The following is a 16,210-nucleotide window of genomic DNA, read 5'->3' on the forward strand; positions in this document are numbered from 1 at the left end:
CGTAATGGACTGAACTGTACCATCTGCAGTAGATACTTGCAAAGATGAAATGGGCATAATGGGAATACTAGAATTTTTCAATAAATTTAACGAATGTGCCCCTATCAATGAAATATTAGAGCCACTATCTAACAAAGCTAAACACGATTGTCCTAAAATTTGAATAGGAAGATATGGCCTATTATCATTTTGTTTCCTAACTAATAACGAATTAATATCTAGATCTAAAGTATTTGGTTGTCTACAACCGTTATATGGAACTAACCCAGACGTATCATCATCATTAACAAAACTAGAATCTAATATAGATAATGGAACCACATTACTATCACAATTATTATTGTTACGTTGAACACTACCAATCAAAGAAGCGTTTGTAAATGACCATCTGTGATCATTTGAATCAAGCGAATCTAACGTATTATCTATAGAAATAAATTTCTGGTTTAATTTTGTTTTGTGGTGTGTGCTGCTTTCTTGAACGACACCCCTTTCCCTTTTCGTGAAGATGGGTTTGGGTTGCTGGATGTGCTTGGTCCAGCAGTTTCGTTTGACGATGGGGTTTGATTCCCTGATTGGATGTTGGACGGAGAAACGTTCAGGGGACGGACCTCCGACGTGTCGTTTCCCGAACACTTAGAACAGTTTCTTTTAAGGGTGTTCTCTCGGCCACAACCATGGCAGAAAATACGATTTTGAGGAATCCCACAATTGTAAAATGGGTGACCAGGCTGATCACAATTCCAGCAGACAAGAGAACTAACAACCGAAACATTATGTTCATGACCCTTATTTAGCCAAGAACGTTGCCTAAAGGAAGTTGGCTGAGAAGAAGAGTTAGAAGAGGATCGAGATGTGGATGGAGGTTGAGAAGACCAGGATAACGTTTCCTCCAAACGTTTGCATTTTATAGTAAGGTCATCAATGTTCTGAATGTCCATAAGAGCTAATTGTTGATGATAAAAGGGCAATAGACATTTAAGGATGATTTTAATTTTAGCTAAATCTGACAAAGGAGTGTCTAAACGACTACACATACCTAATATAGTATTAATAAACATAGTAACAGATTCCCCAGGTTTCTGCTTATGATTCTTAATTTGATCTAATAAATCATCCTGGAATGAATACGGAAGAAAATCCGACTTCAACTTTTTAATCAGATCAGACCAACAAGAAAAATTACCCCTGTTATTCATAAACCATGTAAAAGCGGTCCCGGTGAACAACTCAGCAGAAGCAGCAAACAAATCCTCTTCAGAAACACCTCTAGATATTCGAAGACATTCAACCCTTTCTAAAAATGACATCACATCAGTGTGCTGTTTTTCACCTGAAAATGAAATACCCCATTTGTGTACTTGAACAGGTTTGGAGTACGTAAAGCTAGGTACATTGACTGAAGCATTAGGAGTAGAGGTAGCAATGGGGTTAACTCTAGAATCAAGTTCACCCTCTAGTGTTAATATTTTAAGAGAAACAGACCTCTTGAACGGTTCCTGTTCTTCAGAAGGACAGTGTAGCAAGTGTACACGGGCAGAAATATGGCCTAGACGAGATGTTAATCGCGCATACTCTGTATCCTTTACAGTTCCCCTAAACTTTTCGATTTTTTTAGACAAGCTGTCCAATGTTTCAGTGATTCCTTTTTGTTGTTCCTCAAAAGGAAGGGATACAGCTGAAATTTGGAGAAAACTTCTATTGCCAGCTTCTTGTTTCAAAGCACCTCTCAAAAGATTGCGTTTTTTATCGACAGTTGTCGACTCCTCTGGCATTATGTCCCGAATCTTTAATTCATAATCCAATTCATCCACCAGAAGATGTTCAGCTTTAAAAGCACACATGATGAGAGCAAAGTTATTGACAAATAGTCCAAAGAACAGAAATATGAAAAATATGAAAATATGAAAGTTTGCACGCAAAATATATATAATATAAACCGAGAAAATATCAGCAACACACCAACAAAATCAAAATAGCCAGCAAAAAAAAAAAAATATAGATATAATGCAGTATATAATCTAATAAATAAGATCAAATAAATATATAAGATCAAATAAATGGATAAATAATCCAATAAATATTGTATACTCAAGTAAACCTACTACCTAAATACTGGAAGTAACTTTTTTTATTTATATGTAACTTACCACCACTCTAGAAAAAATATATATCTATAATAATAATAATAATAATCAACACTTAGTTGTACCTCCAACTATACCACTATTGACTGAAGAAATAAAATTGTTATATGAATTATATTATTAATAGCAATATTAAATATAAGTTCCCAATAAAAATTCAAAATCTAACCCAGAATGTAAGCTGCACAAACATATACTATAATGAGGTCCCAAAATATAAACAAAAATCAAAACAGCGTTTAAGAATACCTGATATGTATCAGAAATTAAAAATAAAATAAATAAGTAACAATATGTGTATAGGATACCAAACGGAAATAACAAAGAGATTTCAGATAAAAGAGAAGAATTGACCTAAATGAATACTGTCTCAGACCAAAAATAAAGCCACCACGTTGGAAAGCCGATGTAACAACTAGCTGATGATTTTCTGTTGGAGTGAATGAAAAGGGAGTGGTAAACTCCAACAGAAGTAGTAAAGAAGAAGATCTACTTAATGTAGCCAAAGGACAAAAATGTGTGGCTTCTCCGTTGAAGAAGCTGGAGTAACTAAAATACAACTTTGTAGTAGTATTTGTATGGAAGGATGCCAAGACAAAGAATATCGAATTGATACAGGACTAGAGATGAGAAATCATTAATAGATAGATATAACTTGAATGGCTAGCTAAATATGTATGAGAAGGGCCACTTGACACTCAAGGAAGGATTCGGCCAATTTGCACGGCTATTTTTGGCCAGACAATAGATTAAAGGAAGTGACAATGATGGCTCGAAAAGAAGATATGAAGATAATGTTCAGAAAATAGATAGAGTAAATATAATAATATACTGAAAATAGAATGAATTTTTGGGCGCCAGAAGAAGGATAACTAGGTTAACGCTCTTCCAGGTATTCTACGCTGCTATAGAGTATGTTAAATTTGTAGTACAAGTATGTGAAAAGTTATTAAAGATTATTAAATTATAAAATATACTACTAAAAATAAAGGAGTAATAAGAAAAAAAAAATCACAATAAATGTATATTTATTGAATGTAACTACTAGATCTTTTTAACAACCTCTGAGTTAGGACAAGTAACTAGTGTGTAACTCTAACATGACAGGAAAAAGTGATACTAGTGAAAGTCAATTACAAAATCATCATACAACTATGATCTAAGAATACTCTTTATAAGGTTAGAAAAACTGACTACGGGTACCTCTAATACAGGAAGTACAACTTACAACTAGGTTAGTAGAACCCTCACCAAATAATAATTGTACGTTTATAATACGTACACCTTAATTAAATACTACCTGATACTATATATAACATATAAATACCTCACTGTGAGTGGGACAGGCACAAGCCTTATTGAATAAATAAACCTACGAGTGGATACACAGATCCTTTTCCTAACTCGTGGTTTATAATAGTAATAATAACAAGTGAAACCAAAAACTAATCTGAGGGATTAGAATCCAGAAGTTCATATGAATTTAATAAATTAAAGTTAAAGTTAAATAAAGTTAATAAGTTAAAGTTAAGTAAAGTTAATAAGTTCAAGTTAAATAAAGTTAATAATTACAATTTTGACTAATATGTGAAGTTAATTTTTAAAAATTTAATTAAACATATACTAAAATAATGGAATGAGTTTAAATAATTATACAAAAGTGGAACACAGCCTAAAAATAATCAAGATAAGAGTACCGACTACTATTATCAGGGAAAATATCTGAGCTCAGAAATTTATACCTTTATAGATTGCAGAGTGTTGGGGAACGCTATCAATTAAATATTATGTTGTAAAGAAAAAAAACCTATAAAAAATATAAAGCAGGAAAAATGTGTGTGCAATTGAACTATAAAAAAAAATGTACTAAATATCACAAAACCAGTCTGTCTTTAATAAGAGCACAGTAAATGTTCCCAAACAAACCACTCTTTCCTAATCTTGAAGTTGATGTAATGAGCACCCAAGGGTGCTAACTCTCGCTAGCAGCTGTCCTGCTGGAGGTACAGGAGAGGAAGACTGGTAGAAAGCAGCTGAAGGTACTCAAAACTGTTGGAAAGCAGCTGGAGGTACTCAAAAAAAAGAAAATGTGGAAATAATCCAGGCTGGTCGCCTATTGATTGTTTCTCTCTGTGTGGTCTGGCCTTGGTGTTGTTGTAGGGTGGCTTTAAGATTTCATGGTAGGTGCTAAAAAAAACACAGTGTGGTGTTACTACCAATCTACCAATGTCAAAAAAAAAAAGCAAGAGATACGAGGAGGTGTTTTTATTCCTATGGGAATAAGAAGAAATAGGTCATTAAGTCCAAAAACTTGAATGACTAGACAGCTTGACCTTTTATCAGGTTGCTATCAGATGACCTTGGTCAAATAACACAAGTAATTTCCAATTGAAATACAAAATATAATTACTGTGAAAGAATATTTTATTATAATATATACACCGGTATATAGATATATTATACAAGGATGAAATATAGTAAGACTAAGCGATGGATACTTATTTGATCATCGTTCAAAAGATAGGAGTTCTGTAGACTTGAAAGGAATATAAAAAATGGAGTTTAAATTAGCTCTATTTTCCAACTGGAAGCACAAATTAACAACGAATATTGAATTATCTCTAGATGAGTTTGATCCATGAAAATAAAACATAAAAACCATGAAAATAGACTATGTGAAACTTAGTTAGCAAATGTCAAGGACTTCCAAAATGGCTGAATAAAATACTTAATAAAATGTGTATTTACCGGGGTAGAACTCATTGGATATAGTATGCTCTAAAATTCTTCAAATCCACTGCTGCTGGATAACTTCACTATACTTTTATTGTAATATTTAATCAATTTGGAACTGAGAATTAGAGGTGAATAATTGAGTCTAATGACCCCGCACACTACGATTCAGACCGAACACTCGAGAAACAATGGCAATCCAAGGCTCACGTTCACAGCTGAATCCTTCGTACCCCTCTACTAAGCATTGGCTGTCAAAGTGGGGAAACCAATGTTGCCACGTTTTAAATGTGACGTCATCAAGCATTTAAAAATTCTGAGATGGGTTTAAGTTCTATTTGAATAAACATTGAAAGAAAATAATTCTGAAAATAATTAAATAATATTTTGGATAGTTAAATAATATCTTCCCATCAATAATCGATTCTATAAGGGGCGGAACGTCACAATATTTTTTAAATTTCCGTTAAAGAATCGTAAAACGATGTCGATCTTTAGAGGTGAAGGTGTCCTCTTAACAATAGAGTATTTAACATCTTACAATCATTTTATGACGGCGTACTTTGTCGCACTTTGTGGGTAAAGATCGGGTGTTTTCTAAGAAAAACCGAAAAGGTAGTGAATGAGCCGACTTCAGGTAGTTCTCGAAAAGATATGACAGGTGCGGGGGAATATTTTGTGTCGAATTAATAAATTTTAGAATTTTTTCGTTTGGGCAAAAATGTTTTTAAATAGGCACATAATATGCATGTTTCTTTAAAAATATATAAGTTCTCAAATATGCGAAATATGCAAGCAATATGCATTTAGCATAAAATCCGCTCCTTATAGGTATTAGGTATTACACTTTCGTGCCATTTTGTTGGTATTTTCTATTCGTTCCATATATACCTACTGTCATATTCGTTCGAGTTGTTCGTAGACGTAATCTTTGATTGTTTCGTCTTTGAACACTTTGTTTTGCAGACGACGTAATATTGATAGCACAATATGAAGATAGTCTAAGCCAGAGATTCAACATAACAACATAAAAACAAAAGTATTTAATATGAGAATTTCAATTCAGAAATCCAAAACGATAGCACTCACTCAGCAAAGAGTAAAGGATCAACCATATGTAAATTAAAAATCAATCCTGTTAGCATTGAACAAGTAATGGAAACCTATGAGAACTGGAGGGAGAAGTGAGAGATCAAAAGACAAAAAGCAAATAATAGACTGACAGGATGCCTTAATTCTACTTATGTCGAAACTGATATATGTATAACCACTGCACAAAATTGAATAGTTAGGTACTGTATGAATGATACAAGAATCCCTTATGCAATGAGAAAAGATGTAAATTATGTAAAGCAGATATGGCAACAGTATATTTCGAACATAAAAAAGTTGAAAAGCGTATTTGCCAAATCTTTTATTTAACTAGACCTTGTTGGAGTATGCAATATGCAATATAAATAGAGCAATCAAATCTAATCAAAGATATAGCTATATATTATAATTCTTATAATATTACAATTGTATTATTATTGTGTAATACGAGATGGAAGTCATGGAAGACAGAAACTGAAAGACCAAGGGGAAGACCCAAGGGGAAGACCAGAGAGAGATGGAAGGACCCAGGTATGACTGTTATGAGGGACATCAAAATTATGAAAGTGAAAAATTGGAGGGAACTATGCACATATCGAAATGAGGGGAAGAAAATTGTAACGAAAGCCTAGTCATCAAAAAACTTTGACAATACACAAGAAGAATGCGGAGTGATTCACTGCAATAAAGCGAATCACAGAGCTCTAAATAAAAGCGGCAAACATCCCGTCCGGAATGAAAGGCCTTGATGAATATTATTGTAAATAATGAAAATACAATATTATGAACTACGACTATAATCATTCCTATGATAATAATTACAAAAACGATTCTATTTTTTATTGAAAACCGGGCAACACTGCACTTTTCCTTGTGACAATAATTTTCCTCTTTCAAAGAAAATTGTGAAGTCGAGAGATATAAAACTGGCGCAGGTCTGTTGCAACGGTGACAAAGTAAAAGTAAAAGACAAGGATCTACAGACCGAGTGAGTCTCGTAAATTGCACGCCTTTGAGCCACGCTTCACGCAACCGTATTTGCGTACTTGTGTTTTGAGTTGTGTGGTCGTGCTGGTCGAGTGGAGTTATATATAATTTACCAAATTTAAATATGTATAATGTAATCGTTTCTACTGATTCATAATGTATACTATAATATAATATATTAAAGTTTTTAAATATTGCTAATATTATTAAAGTTTTTAACATTGTATTTTAATATACTTTGGTTTATTAATAATAATATTACCTAAGTATTGCACCTTGTTCAAAAAAAGTTCAAGATAAATACCGCGGTTTTTTCATATGAAAATGCAAAGCAAAATATACAATTTGCAGAGTATGTAAATGCTTGTTTTTTGATAAAATAATACAAATTGTATGTAGGTAGGTAGAGTAGCAAAGCGTTGAGTAGTTATAGCAAAAGTAGCCATCTGAGACACGATAAGGATGAAATTAGTTTTATATTTTCTTTTCTCATGGAGCATGCATGATGGAGAGTTTGTTAAAATATGTAACAAAGCATGTTGTTTTGTTATCTATGTTGCAAATATGTTGTTTTTTTTTCAAATTACAAAATATGTTGTTTTCAATACAAGTACCTAATTGTTGTTATTATTTACTGAGCATTTAGAATTTTGACTAACGCTCGATTTCATAATAAAGTTAAAGTGTGTGTTACCTTAAAAAATGCAATTGTTACAGTTAAAGAAAACTTTAAATTTAAAGTCCACTTTAACTTTATTAATATAAAATCGAGCGTAAGAAATTTTATAAACTTTGGAAAATAGCATTTCAAAAAAAGTCTGTAAGTATGCTGTATTTTTTATTTTTTCTCAAAAAATAAAACATAACTTATTTTAAAACATATATTATATACTGACACATAAAAAATAAATTATTTTTGAATTAAAACTTTTGCAGCTAGCATATTGGCTTCTTCTGAGGACGGCTTTTGCAATTTTGAACTTTTCTTTCCCTTTTTAATTTTTTTTGTTGGAAAAAATTTCCTTTGGGGTATAATTTTTTTATTGGAGGGTATTCTGGATGTGGATGAAAAACCCAACTTATATCTTTTTGATTTCTTATAGCATCTATGGTGGGTTTTATCGGGACTACAATTTTTTGTACAGCCTTTAATTCTTCGAAAGAAACTAAAAAATCAAGTTATATACTCAAATTGTCTTCTTCTTCTTCCTTTTTTTTTGGGTTTCGATTTTTTTTAATCATTTACCCAGTACATGTTATTGGTTATGCGCGTCTTGCTCAAGGCAATGCACAACCAGGTGTCCTGTCAACTTCAGATCTATTTTTTTTTCTTTGGTCCTGTGTGGTCCTTGTCCTTCTTCTTGTTTTCCTGTAGATAGAGGGGGAAAAGTGTTACAACATTTAAGGTTAACTTAAGACTTTTCTCGTTTGGGGGTAGCTTCCAAACATTTTCACATAGGTTTAGGGCTGGCTACCTTCGGTTAGCATTAAGGATTTTAAGGATACAAATATAATTTTTGACATTTTAGGAGATTCCCTGTATTTTCTGAAGTATTTATTTATTGTTATTGTTATTATTATTATTTTTTGAAAATTCTATAGATCTACTTGAAAAAAATTGATAAATTTATTGATTATCTTAATAACTTTATTCGAATAACTTTACTCAAATTTTCAAACACCTCACCTGACACCTGACAATCGTGTCTCAAGTACGATTGCGGAAAGCCGTGCATTTTACGAGACGCGCTCGGTCTGTAGATCCAAGTAAATAACAGTTTCATTATAAAACGCACCTCTACTATCAGTTTAATTTTAGTTGTTAGTTGACAAGACAAAAGACAACTTTTACTTGACAAGAGATAAGGTTAGGGTCTATCAAATTCAAAATTTGATTAGATGTCAAATTAATTTCGAAAATATTCTCATGTAAAATTCTAGTAAGATTTACTAAATTATAGTGAAACATTAAACACGTTATGTCTGATTTAAGAAGAATATTACTGGCTCACCATGGCAAAAGACCTGGGTAAGTCTGTTTACCAAAACATTTTTCTAGTTATTTGTTTTATTTTAATAGAAACAAACATAACCATTCCAATCAAGAACAATTCCGGTAGTTAAAACAGTAGATTAATCAAAGATTATAAATAAAAAAACATAACTGTACAACTGTAGCAAGTTTTGTCTAGGAATATATTTAAGGCAGTACTTAAAAATGTAATAAGTGATATAAAAATATGAAAGGTATATTTTTTAACATAATACATATTTGTTAAACATACTGGCAAGGAAAGTAAGTATCTAATACAATAACAACAAAACATATATGTAGTGAATACCTACAAGGGCCTATTGGATGAAAACTGTTTAACAAACTGGCAACAGTTGCAGAAATAGTACTGTATGTACTTTTTATTAAAAAAACTAGCTACAATGAATAGTGTTATATAAAGTTTCATGTAAATAAAAGTCTGCAAATGTGGGCACAATTTTTAATTATGAAAAATTAAAATCTATTCTAGTCAGCATGACAGCATGCATAAGATTTTCTGGTATTTGAAAACATATTACTGTTCTTAAAATAGATGAATGATTTGGGCTAGTTATTTTACTCTCTATTCACCCATCTCTTCCATTCTTTTCTATTTTGTGCCATTATCTTTAATTCCTCGAGTAAGTTTTGTTTAGCTTTTCCTGCCTGTACTACTTGCTATATCCATTTTTTTCTTAGTCTGCCTCTTTTTATTTTTACAATGTTTTTTGCTTCATGGACTTTTCTAGTAATTCTGTAGGGTTGCATCCTTATCAAATGCCTACACCAGTACCAGTTTACTTGTCTCTTTGCTATTTTATTCATTATTGATTCTTGGTTGACCATTCATGCATTCTCCTAATAATCTCATTACTCACTACAGGGCAGCTTTATCCATTAGGCAATATAGGCAGTTGCCTAGGGCGGCACATTATGAGAGGGCGGCAAAAATACTGTACAAAAAATATTTGTATATAAAAAGTATGGATCTGGGTTCTGTCATTAAACAGTATGAAGCTCTTTCAAATTACTTTACCGCAAGGAAGCCAAAAAATTGTACCCAAATAAAACATATAAAGAAATAAGAAAGAGAAAAAGAAAAATTCAATTTGACGAGGGGGCCGATGATGAACTAAACTTTTCAGGTAGTGATGAGATGAAAATCCACACATTCTATATTATAATCGACACTCTGATAAGAGACCTGAATAGACGTCTGGAATCTTATCGACTTATTTATCAACGTTTACGTGTTATTAACAGATTTGGCAAAATTAAGCTATGAAGAAATTATTAAAGAAGCTGAAAATCCGATACAAAATAAAGACGATCAAGATACATCATTCATACATGAATGCATTCACTTAAAGGGTCATTTGGATACCACAATAAAATCACCAATCGCATACGTATCTTAATATTTAAAGAAGAGTTAATGCAGTCACTGAAGGTGGATACAAGCTATTAAAATTCTAAGCAAAATTTGTTACATAAAATTTTTAGATTTTTCATAAATAACTCAAAAACTATAAGATTTTACAAAAAAGTTATTACCAAAATTGAAGCTAATAAAAAATGAAATAAACTCCTTACTAAAAAAACCTTTTACTGTTAACTTAAAGTGAGTTATAGGTAATTGAATGTATGTTTTTTTTGGCGAGTACCCAAATTGAAGTATTCAAGCTTAAATAACGGCAAAATGATGCAATTTATAACATAACCTTATTAAACATTTGTCAAAGTCCTTAGAAATATCTATCAAATGAGCCCCCGAACAAGTTGATAGCTTTAAAATTTAAGCACCTAATATTTTTCAAAATTTATCTTTTAAAAAATTTTCCAAAAGAGTTATTGTTTTTTTTTAATACGATATCAGGTTTGCCTAAAAACCATTTGAAAGTTAATTTTAATGGCTATTAAAGCACGTTGAATTTAATATTTTAAACCCCTTACTTTTTTAAAAATAAAAGGTTAAATGGTCCCGGTTACATGATTCTCGCAGCAAAATTTAAGCTTTAAACTTTTCTATCTCAGATATTTTTTACCCTACAGAAATAGTAAAAGGGTAAAATATTTGATACAGAAAAAACTTAAATTTGGTTATATATATTGGAGTTATTATCAAAAGGAAACGAAAATTACGATAATTTCAGAAATTTTGATTTTTATAAATTATATCTTTTTTCAAAAATATGCATTCTTAACCGGCCAAAATCGTTGAAATCCTTACTTATGCTAATATAAAGAAATTCTTCTAAGTATTACCTACTCTTTTAATTTTTGTGGAAATATCGTATGTTTTATTTTTTACTTTTTTGTAAAAAGTTCTAAAGGGTTCTTTTATTTTCATCATAACTTGCTTAATTGTGATGCTATTAACTTCTACTGGAGCTCACTTGATAGGTACTCCGAAGTACTTTGACAAGTGCTAAATAGGTATATTTTATAAAATGCATCGTTTTCCCGTTATTTAAGCTTGAATACTTAGATTTGAGTACTCGTCGAAAAAAATATACATTCAATTACCCATAACTCTCTTTGAATTAACATCAGTTTAGTTCTTTAAGTGAGGAGTGTATTCAGATTTTTATTATCTTCAATTTTGGTAATAATAGATAACTTTTTTGTAAAACTTATAGTTTTTGAGCTACACTGTTGTTCCTTGAGGTATCCTCTAACTCTAACTATTCGCCAATTTTCATGAAAATCGATGAAGGTTCAAGAAATCGGAGGTGAAAACCTTCAGTGACTGCACTAACTGGACTGAAAGATATTTTTCCTAATTTTGACATTGCTTTGCACATTTATTTGTGCATCCCAGTTGCCAACGTGTCCGCTGAAAGGTCATTTTCGAAAATTTCAAAAATTAAAAATAATTTCCCATCAAGTATGACCCAAGAACGTGTTAACAATTTGTCGATTTTGTTAAGAAAAAAATTTTTTTTTAAAAGTATCTGATGTGATCGAACTGGAATGACAATTTTTTCTGTTATAGGTATATAAAAAGAGTAGTTTAAATCCATTTTTAAATGGAAATTTTTTTTTAAATAAATTAATTTATTGTATAATTAATTGTATTCTTATTTAAATAAAAATTTCTGCAATTTTTTTTGGCAAAAATGGTACATGTTTGAAGGGCGGCTACTATAAAATTGCCTAGGGCGTCAGTTGACCTAAACGTGGCCCTGACTCACTATATCCCATTTTGTCTTTACAACTATCCTTCTTAGGTCTCATCTCCATTGCATTTATCCTGCTCTGATGTTTGTCCAGAATTGTCCAGTTTTCACTTATATAGAGCAGTCGGTATTACTATTTTGTTATATATTTTTATTCTTGTCTGTATTGTAGGTTTTCTTTTTCCCAGTATTGGGACTAACGCATAATATAACTTGTTTGATTTCTTTGCTTATTTTTTAATTCCCAGTCTATTTTTCAGTCGTTAGTAATTATTGTACTTCACAGGTATTCGTAAGTTGTAACTATTCCCACTTCTGAGTTTTTACATTTTATCTTTATTTCATTATTTTCCTTATCTTCTTTGCTGTTGATTATCATTATCTTATTTTTTGCCTTGTTTATTTCCATACCTAAGGACATTAATTAGTGTGGTCGGCGGACATAAGCAGACAAGTCACTTTTGAGTTCCAGATTTAGCCATACGGCTCACACTCCCTCTAAGGGGAAAATTGACTCATCCCAGATACCTACGGTATCAAAAGGATTGAGCTCTGGTGGGACTCTTTCCATGTTATCGAGCCCTAGGTGACTTGGTATGCACTTCTGGCCGTCGCGAGTAGTACAGCTTTCTGCATGGCCTTATAAAGATGTTCATTCAGACCCAGCTTTTTGATGCTTTCGAGGAGGGTCTTTGGAATGACTCCAGTAGTAGACATAATAATCGGTATTGTCTGGGTACTTTGCATTCTCCATTGTCTCCGTATTTGAATTTCCAGATCTCTGTACTTGGCGATCTTTTCAGTAAATATACTATGTAGATTATTGTTGTTAGGTATCGCCACATCAATTAGAGTTGTTTGTCTTGTTAATTTATTAACTAGTACGAGATCTGGTCTATTATGTGCCACTGTTTGGTCTGTGAGCACAGTGCGGTCCCAGTATAGCTTGTAGTTGCCATCCTCAAGCATACTCTCAGGGACGTATTGATAATATGGGACATGGTCCGTTTGGAGAAGTCCCAGTTTGATAGCTATCTCTTGATGAATGATCTTTCCAACTGAGTCATGCCGTTCCTTGTATTCAGTTGCAGCAAATGCCTGGCAGCCCCCTGTAATATGTTGGATGGTTTCTTGGGCTTGACATCCATATCGGCATCTATCGTTTTGAACCTGAGGGTCTTTGACGATATATTTCAGGTAATTTCTGGTTGGAATAACCTGATCCTGAATGGCCAGTAATGAACCCTCCGTTTCAGGGAACATCTTTCCTGATGTCAACCAATAGTTCGACGCTGTATTGTCGACATAGTCTTGGCTGACCTCATTGGGATGTCGCCCATGCAGAGTTTTACCCATCCAGGTGCGCATTTTTTCACCTTTAGTGAGGTGGTTTATGCGCATTTCTGGTTCCCTCAGTTTGATCGGTGTCGTGTCATCTACTGAGCAGATAGCGCGATGTAGAGTAGATGTCTCAGCCTGCATCTGAAAATAAGTTCTTAAGTTAGCAATTTGTTTGTCTAATTGCTCACCTATATCCATAAGTCCTCTTCCTCCTAAATTCCGTGGTAATGTTGTTCTTTCTACTGCACTTTTGGGGTGGTGTTTTTGTGCCTTTGTGTCACTTTTGAGTTTATTATTATTATTATTTTTACAGCACAATAAGTCTCAGTTAATGTTTACTAAAACCTGACTCAGGAACTTGCTATAAGTTTGAAAAAGGTCAATGTTAAAGTGCTGGTTTGCTAGTCTGGCAGTTCTAGTGAGGAAGTTGTTAAGACCATAGTTAGTACGGTGGATTGGGTAATGGAAACTAACTGTAGCCCTGGTTGTTCTTAGTGGGACATGAATATTAATTTTTTGAAGAAGCTCTGGAGTTCCGGTTTTTCCATATAGGATGTTGTAAAAAGTGATGAGATCCCTTCTCTTATGATGAGCAGTGATCGGTGCCATATCCAGGATATTAAGAATATCTGCATCATTGTAGTTGTCCAAGATATTGAGTCTATATGCAATTTGCTTTAAAAATTTTATGTTCAACTAACTGAAGAGCATTAGTATGCACTCCATAAAAAGGAGACCATACACAGGAGGCATACTCAAGATGGGGACGGACCAAGGCACAGTAGAGGGTTTTTAAAGCTGTAATATTTGTGAAGTCCTGGGTGCATCTTCTAATAAAACCAAGCATCTGGAAAGCCTTATTAAAAACATTCTCCAGATGATGAGAAAGCTGTAAGTTTGTATCAAGGGTGACCCCCAAGTCTTTAAAAAGGGAAGTTCTTTCGAGAGTATAGTGACCAATATTGTAGTCAAAAACAATAGCATTTCTGGAACGGGAAAAGTCATAGTTTTACATTTAGTTGGATTAAGTTCCATGCCATTTCTTTTACACCACTCTAGCAAGTTATTTAAATCATACTGTAGTTTTTCACAATCCTCTGGGGATTTAATCACACAGCTTAATTTTAGATCATCAGCAAAGAGCAAAAATAAACTGATTGCGAAGCATTCATTTATGTCGTTTATGAAAATATTAAACAAGAGTGGCCCAAGGTGATAGCCTGAGGCACTCCCGATGGAACTTGGATAATTTTAGAAAGAAAAGTGCCAATTTTAACAGTCAGTCTACGATCAGATAAGTAGCTTTGGAACCATGACAATAAAAGCTCATCAATCTCAATCAGTTTTAACTTATGCAACAAAATATTGTGTGGCACCCTGTCGAATGCATTGGAGAAGTCAGTGTATATCGTATCCACTTGATACCCCTTCTCCAAGGTGTCCAGCAAGAAGTCCACTTGACTAAGAAGATTTAATTCTGTAGATTTTCGTGGTCTAAACCCAAACTGTTGTTGGACTAGTAGAGGTTCAAATAGAGGGGTTAGAATGTCACATACCAGACTTTCAAATACCTTGGGGATTGCACTGATTATACTGATGGGACGATAGTTTGTTACACAGGTTTTGTCACTGGATTTAAAGATGGGCTTTAGAAAGCTGTCTTTCCAGTAGTCGGGGAAGACTCCAGTTTGGAGGGAGAGCTTAAAAATGTGGTACAGAGGTCTTGAAAGAATAAAGGAGCATTTTTTTAAGAATAAGGTAGGTAGCCCATCTGGTCCAGGCCTTTTGTTAACATCCAAAGAAGAGAGTTTACTAAATATATCTGATATTTTAATATCAAGGTGTGGAATATGGTTATTGGATGTGGATATTTCATGAGTGGGAATATTAATATTATCATGTGAGTACACTGTCGAAAAATAATCAGCAAACATGTTCGATATTTCCTCCCCAGAACAACCAGTCTTATCCAAATAATTAAGTGTATTTGGAAAAGAACTGCTTTTCCTTTTATTGTTAACAAATGACCAACATTTCTTTATGTTAAAGCTAATAGCTGTTTCAGTACAGTGCACATATTGAGCATAGCATTCCTACGTCAGATTTTTGCATAGTTGTCTCAACCTAGGAAACTCCCGATAGTCATCAGCTGACTGTGTTTGTGTATACCTTTTGTGCAATTTTTTCTTTTGAATAATACAATTTTTTAGTTCAACTGAGAACCAGACCGGGAATTTTCTGCCCGAGAATTTCTTTAAAGGAACAAATATATCCACTGCAATAAAAATAATTTCATAAAAAATGTTTAACATAGTTTCAAGAGGCTTATTTAAAAGTAAAAAGTCCCAGTTAAATTGATTCAGAAACATTATAATATCTTGAAATGATATCATATGATATCATATGATATCATTTTATTCTAGGAATCTGTTATTAGTACTATGTCGTCTGCATACATTAAGGACTCTATTGCTACCGGTTGTAATCTATGGTATCCTATTATTGTCTGTAGTTGGTTGGTTCTTACTCTAGTATTTCTTACCAGCTCGTTCATTACTATTATGAATAGCAAAGGGTTAAGACTATCTCCTTGTTTAATACATCTCTTCCATTTAAATTCTTCCTATCTTTCCTCTGGTATTTGTACTCTTCCTTTTACCTCTTTGTAAGTACTTTCTATAATTTTTAACAGTGTA

The 16,210-nt window shown here is 32.8% G+C and overlaps 2 protein-coding genes across 2 annotated transcripts in view; one reads left to right on the top strand and one right to left on the bottom strand.

The window, feature by feature from the left end:
* Positions 1-319: 319 nt before the first annotated feature.
* On the bottom strand, positions 320-5,326 carry LOC126893179 (uncharacterized). Its single transcript, XM_050663132.1, has 2 exons — positions 4,896-5,326; positions 320-4,334 (listed from the first exon to the last, which is right to left on the bottom strand). The coding sequence occupies exon 2, from the start codon at positions 1,842-1,844 to the stop codon at positions 447-449; it is 1,398 nt and encodes a 465-aa protein (XP_050519089.1). The 5' UTR covers positions 1,845-4,334; positions 4,896-5,326; the 3' UTR covers positions 320-446.
* Positions 5,327-8,755: 3,429 nt separating this feature from the next.
* Positions 8,756-16,210, top strand: part of LOC126893180 (protein phosphatase methylesterase 1-like) — a 40,436-nt gene continuing 32,981 nt past the window's right edge. The window contains exon 1 of the mRNA XM_050663134.1: positions 8,756-8,988. Coding sequence (XP_050519091.1) covers positions 8,939-8,988 — 50 coding nt within the window. The 5' untranslated portion in view covers positions 8,756-8,938. The remainder of the gene's footprint in view (positions 8,989-16,210) is intronic.

Source organism: Diabrotica virgifera, chromosome 10, assembly GCF_917563875.1.
Source record: "Diabrotica virgifera virgifera chromosome 10, PGI_DIABVI_V3a".
NCBI classification, from domain to species: domain Eukaryota; kingdom Metazoa; phylum Arthropoda; class Insecta; order Coleoptera; family Chrysomelidae; genus Diabrotica; species Diabrotica virgifera.

Bases quoted from the DNA above. Each gene is read 5' to 3' on its own strand.
- LOC126893179 (XM_050663132.1), bottom strand. From the start codon at position 1,844: ATGTGTGCTTTTAAAGCTGAACATCTTCTGGTGGATGAATTGGATTAT.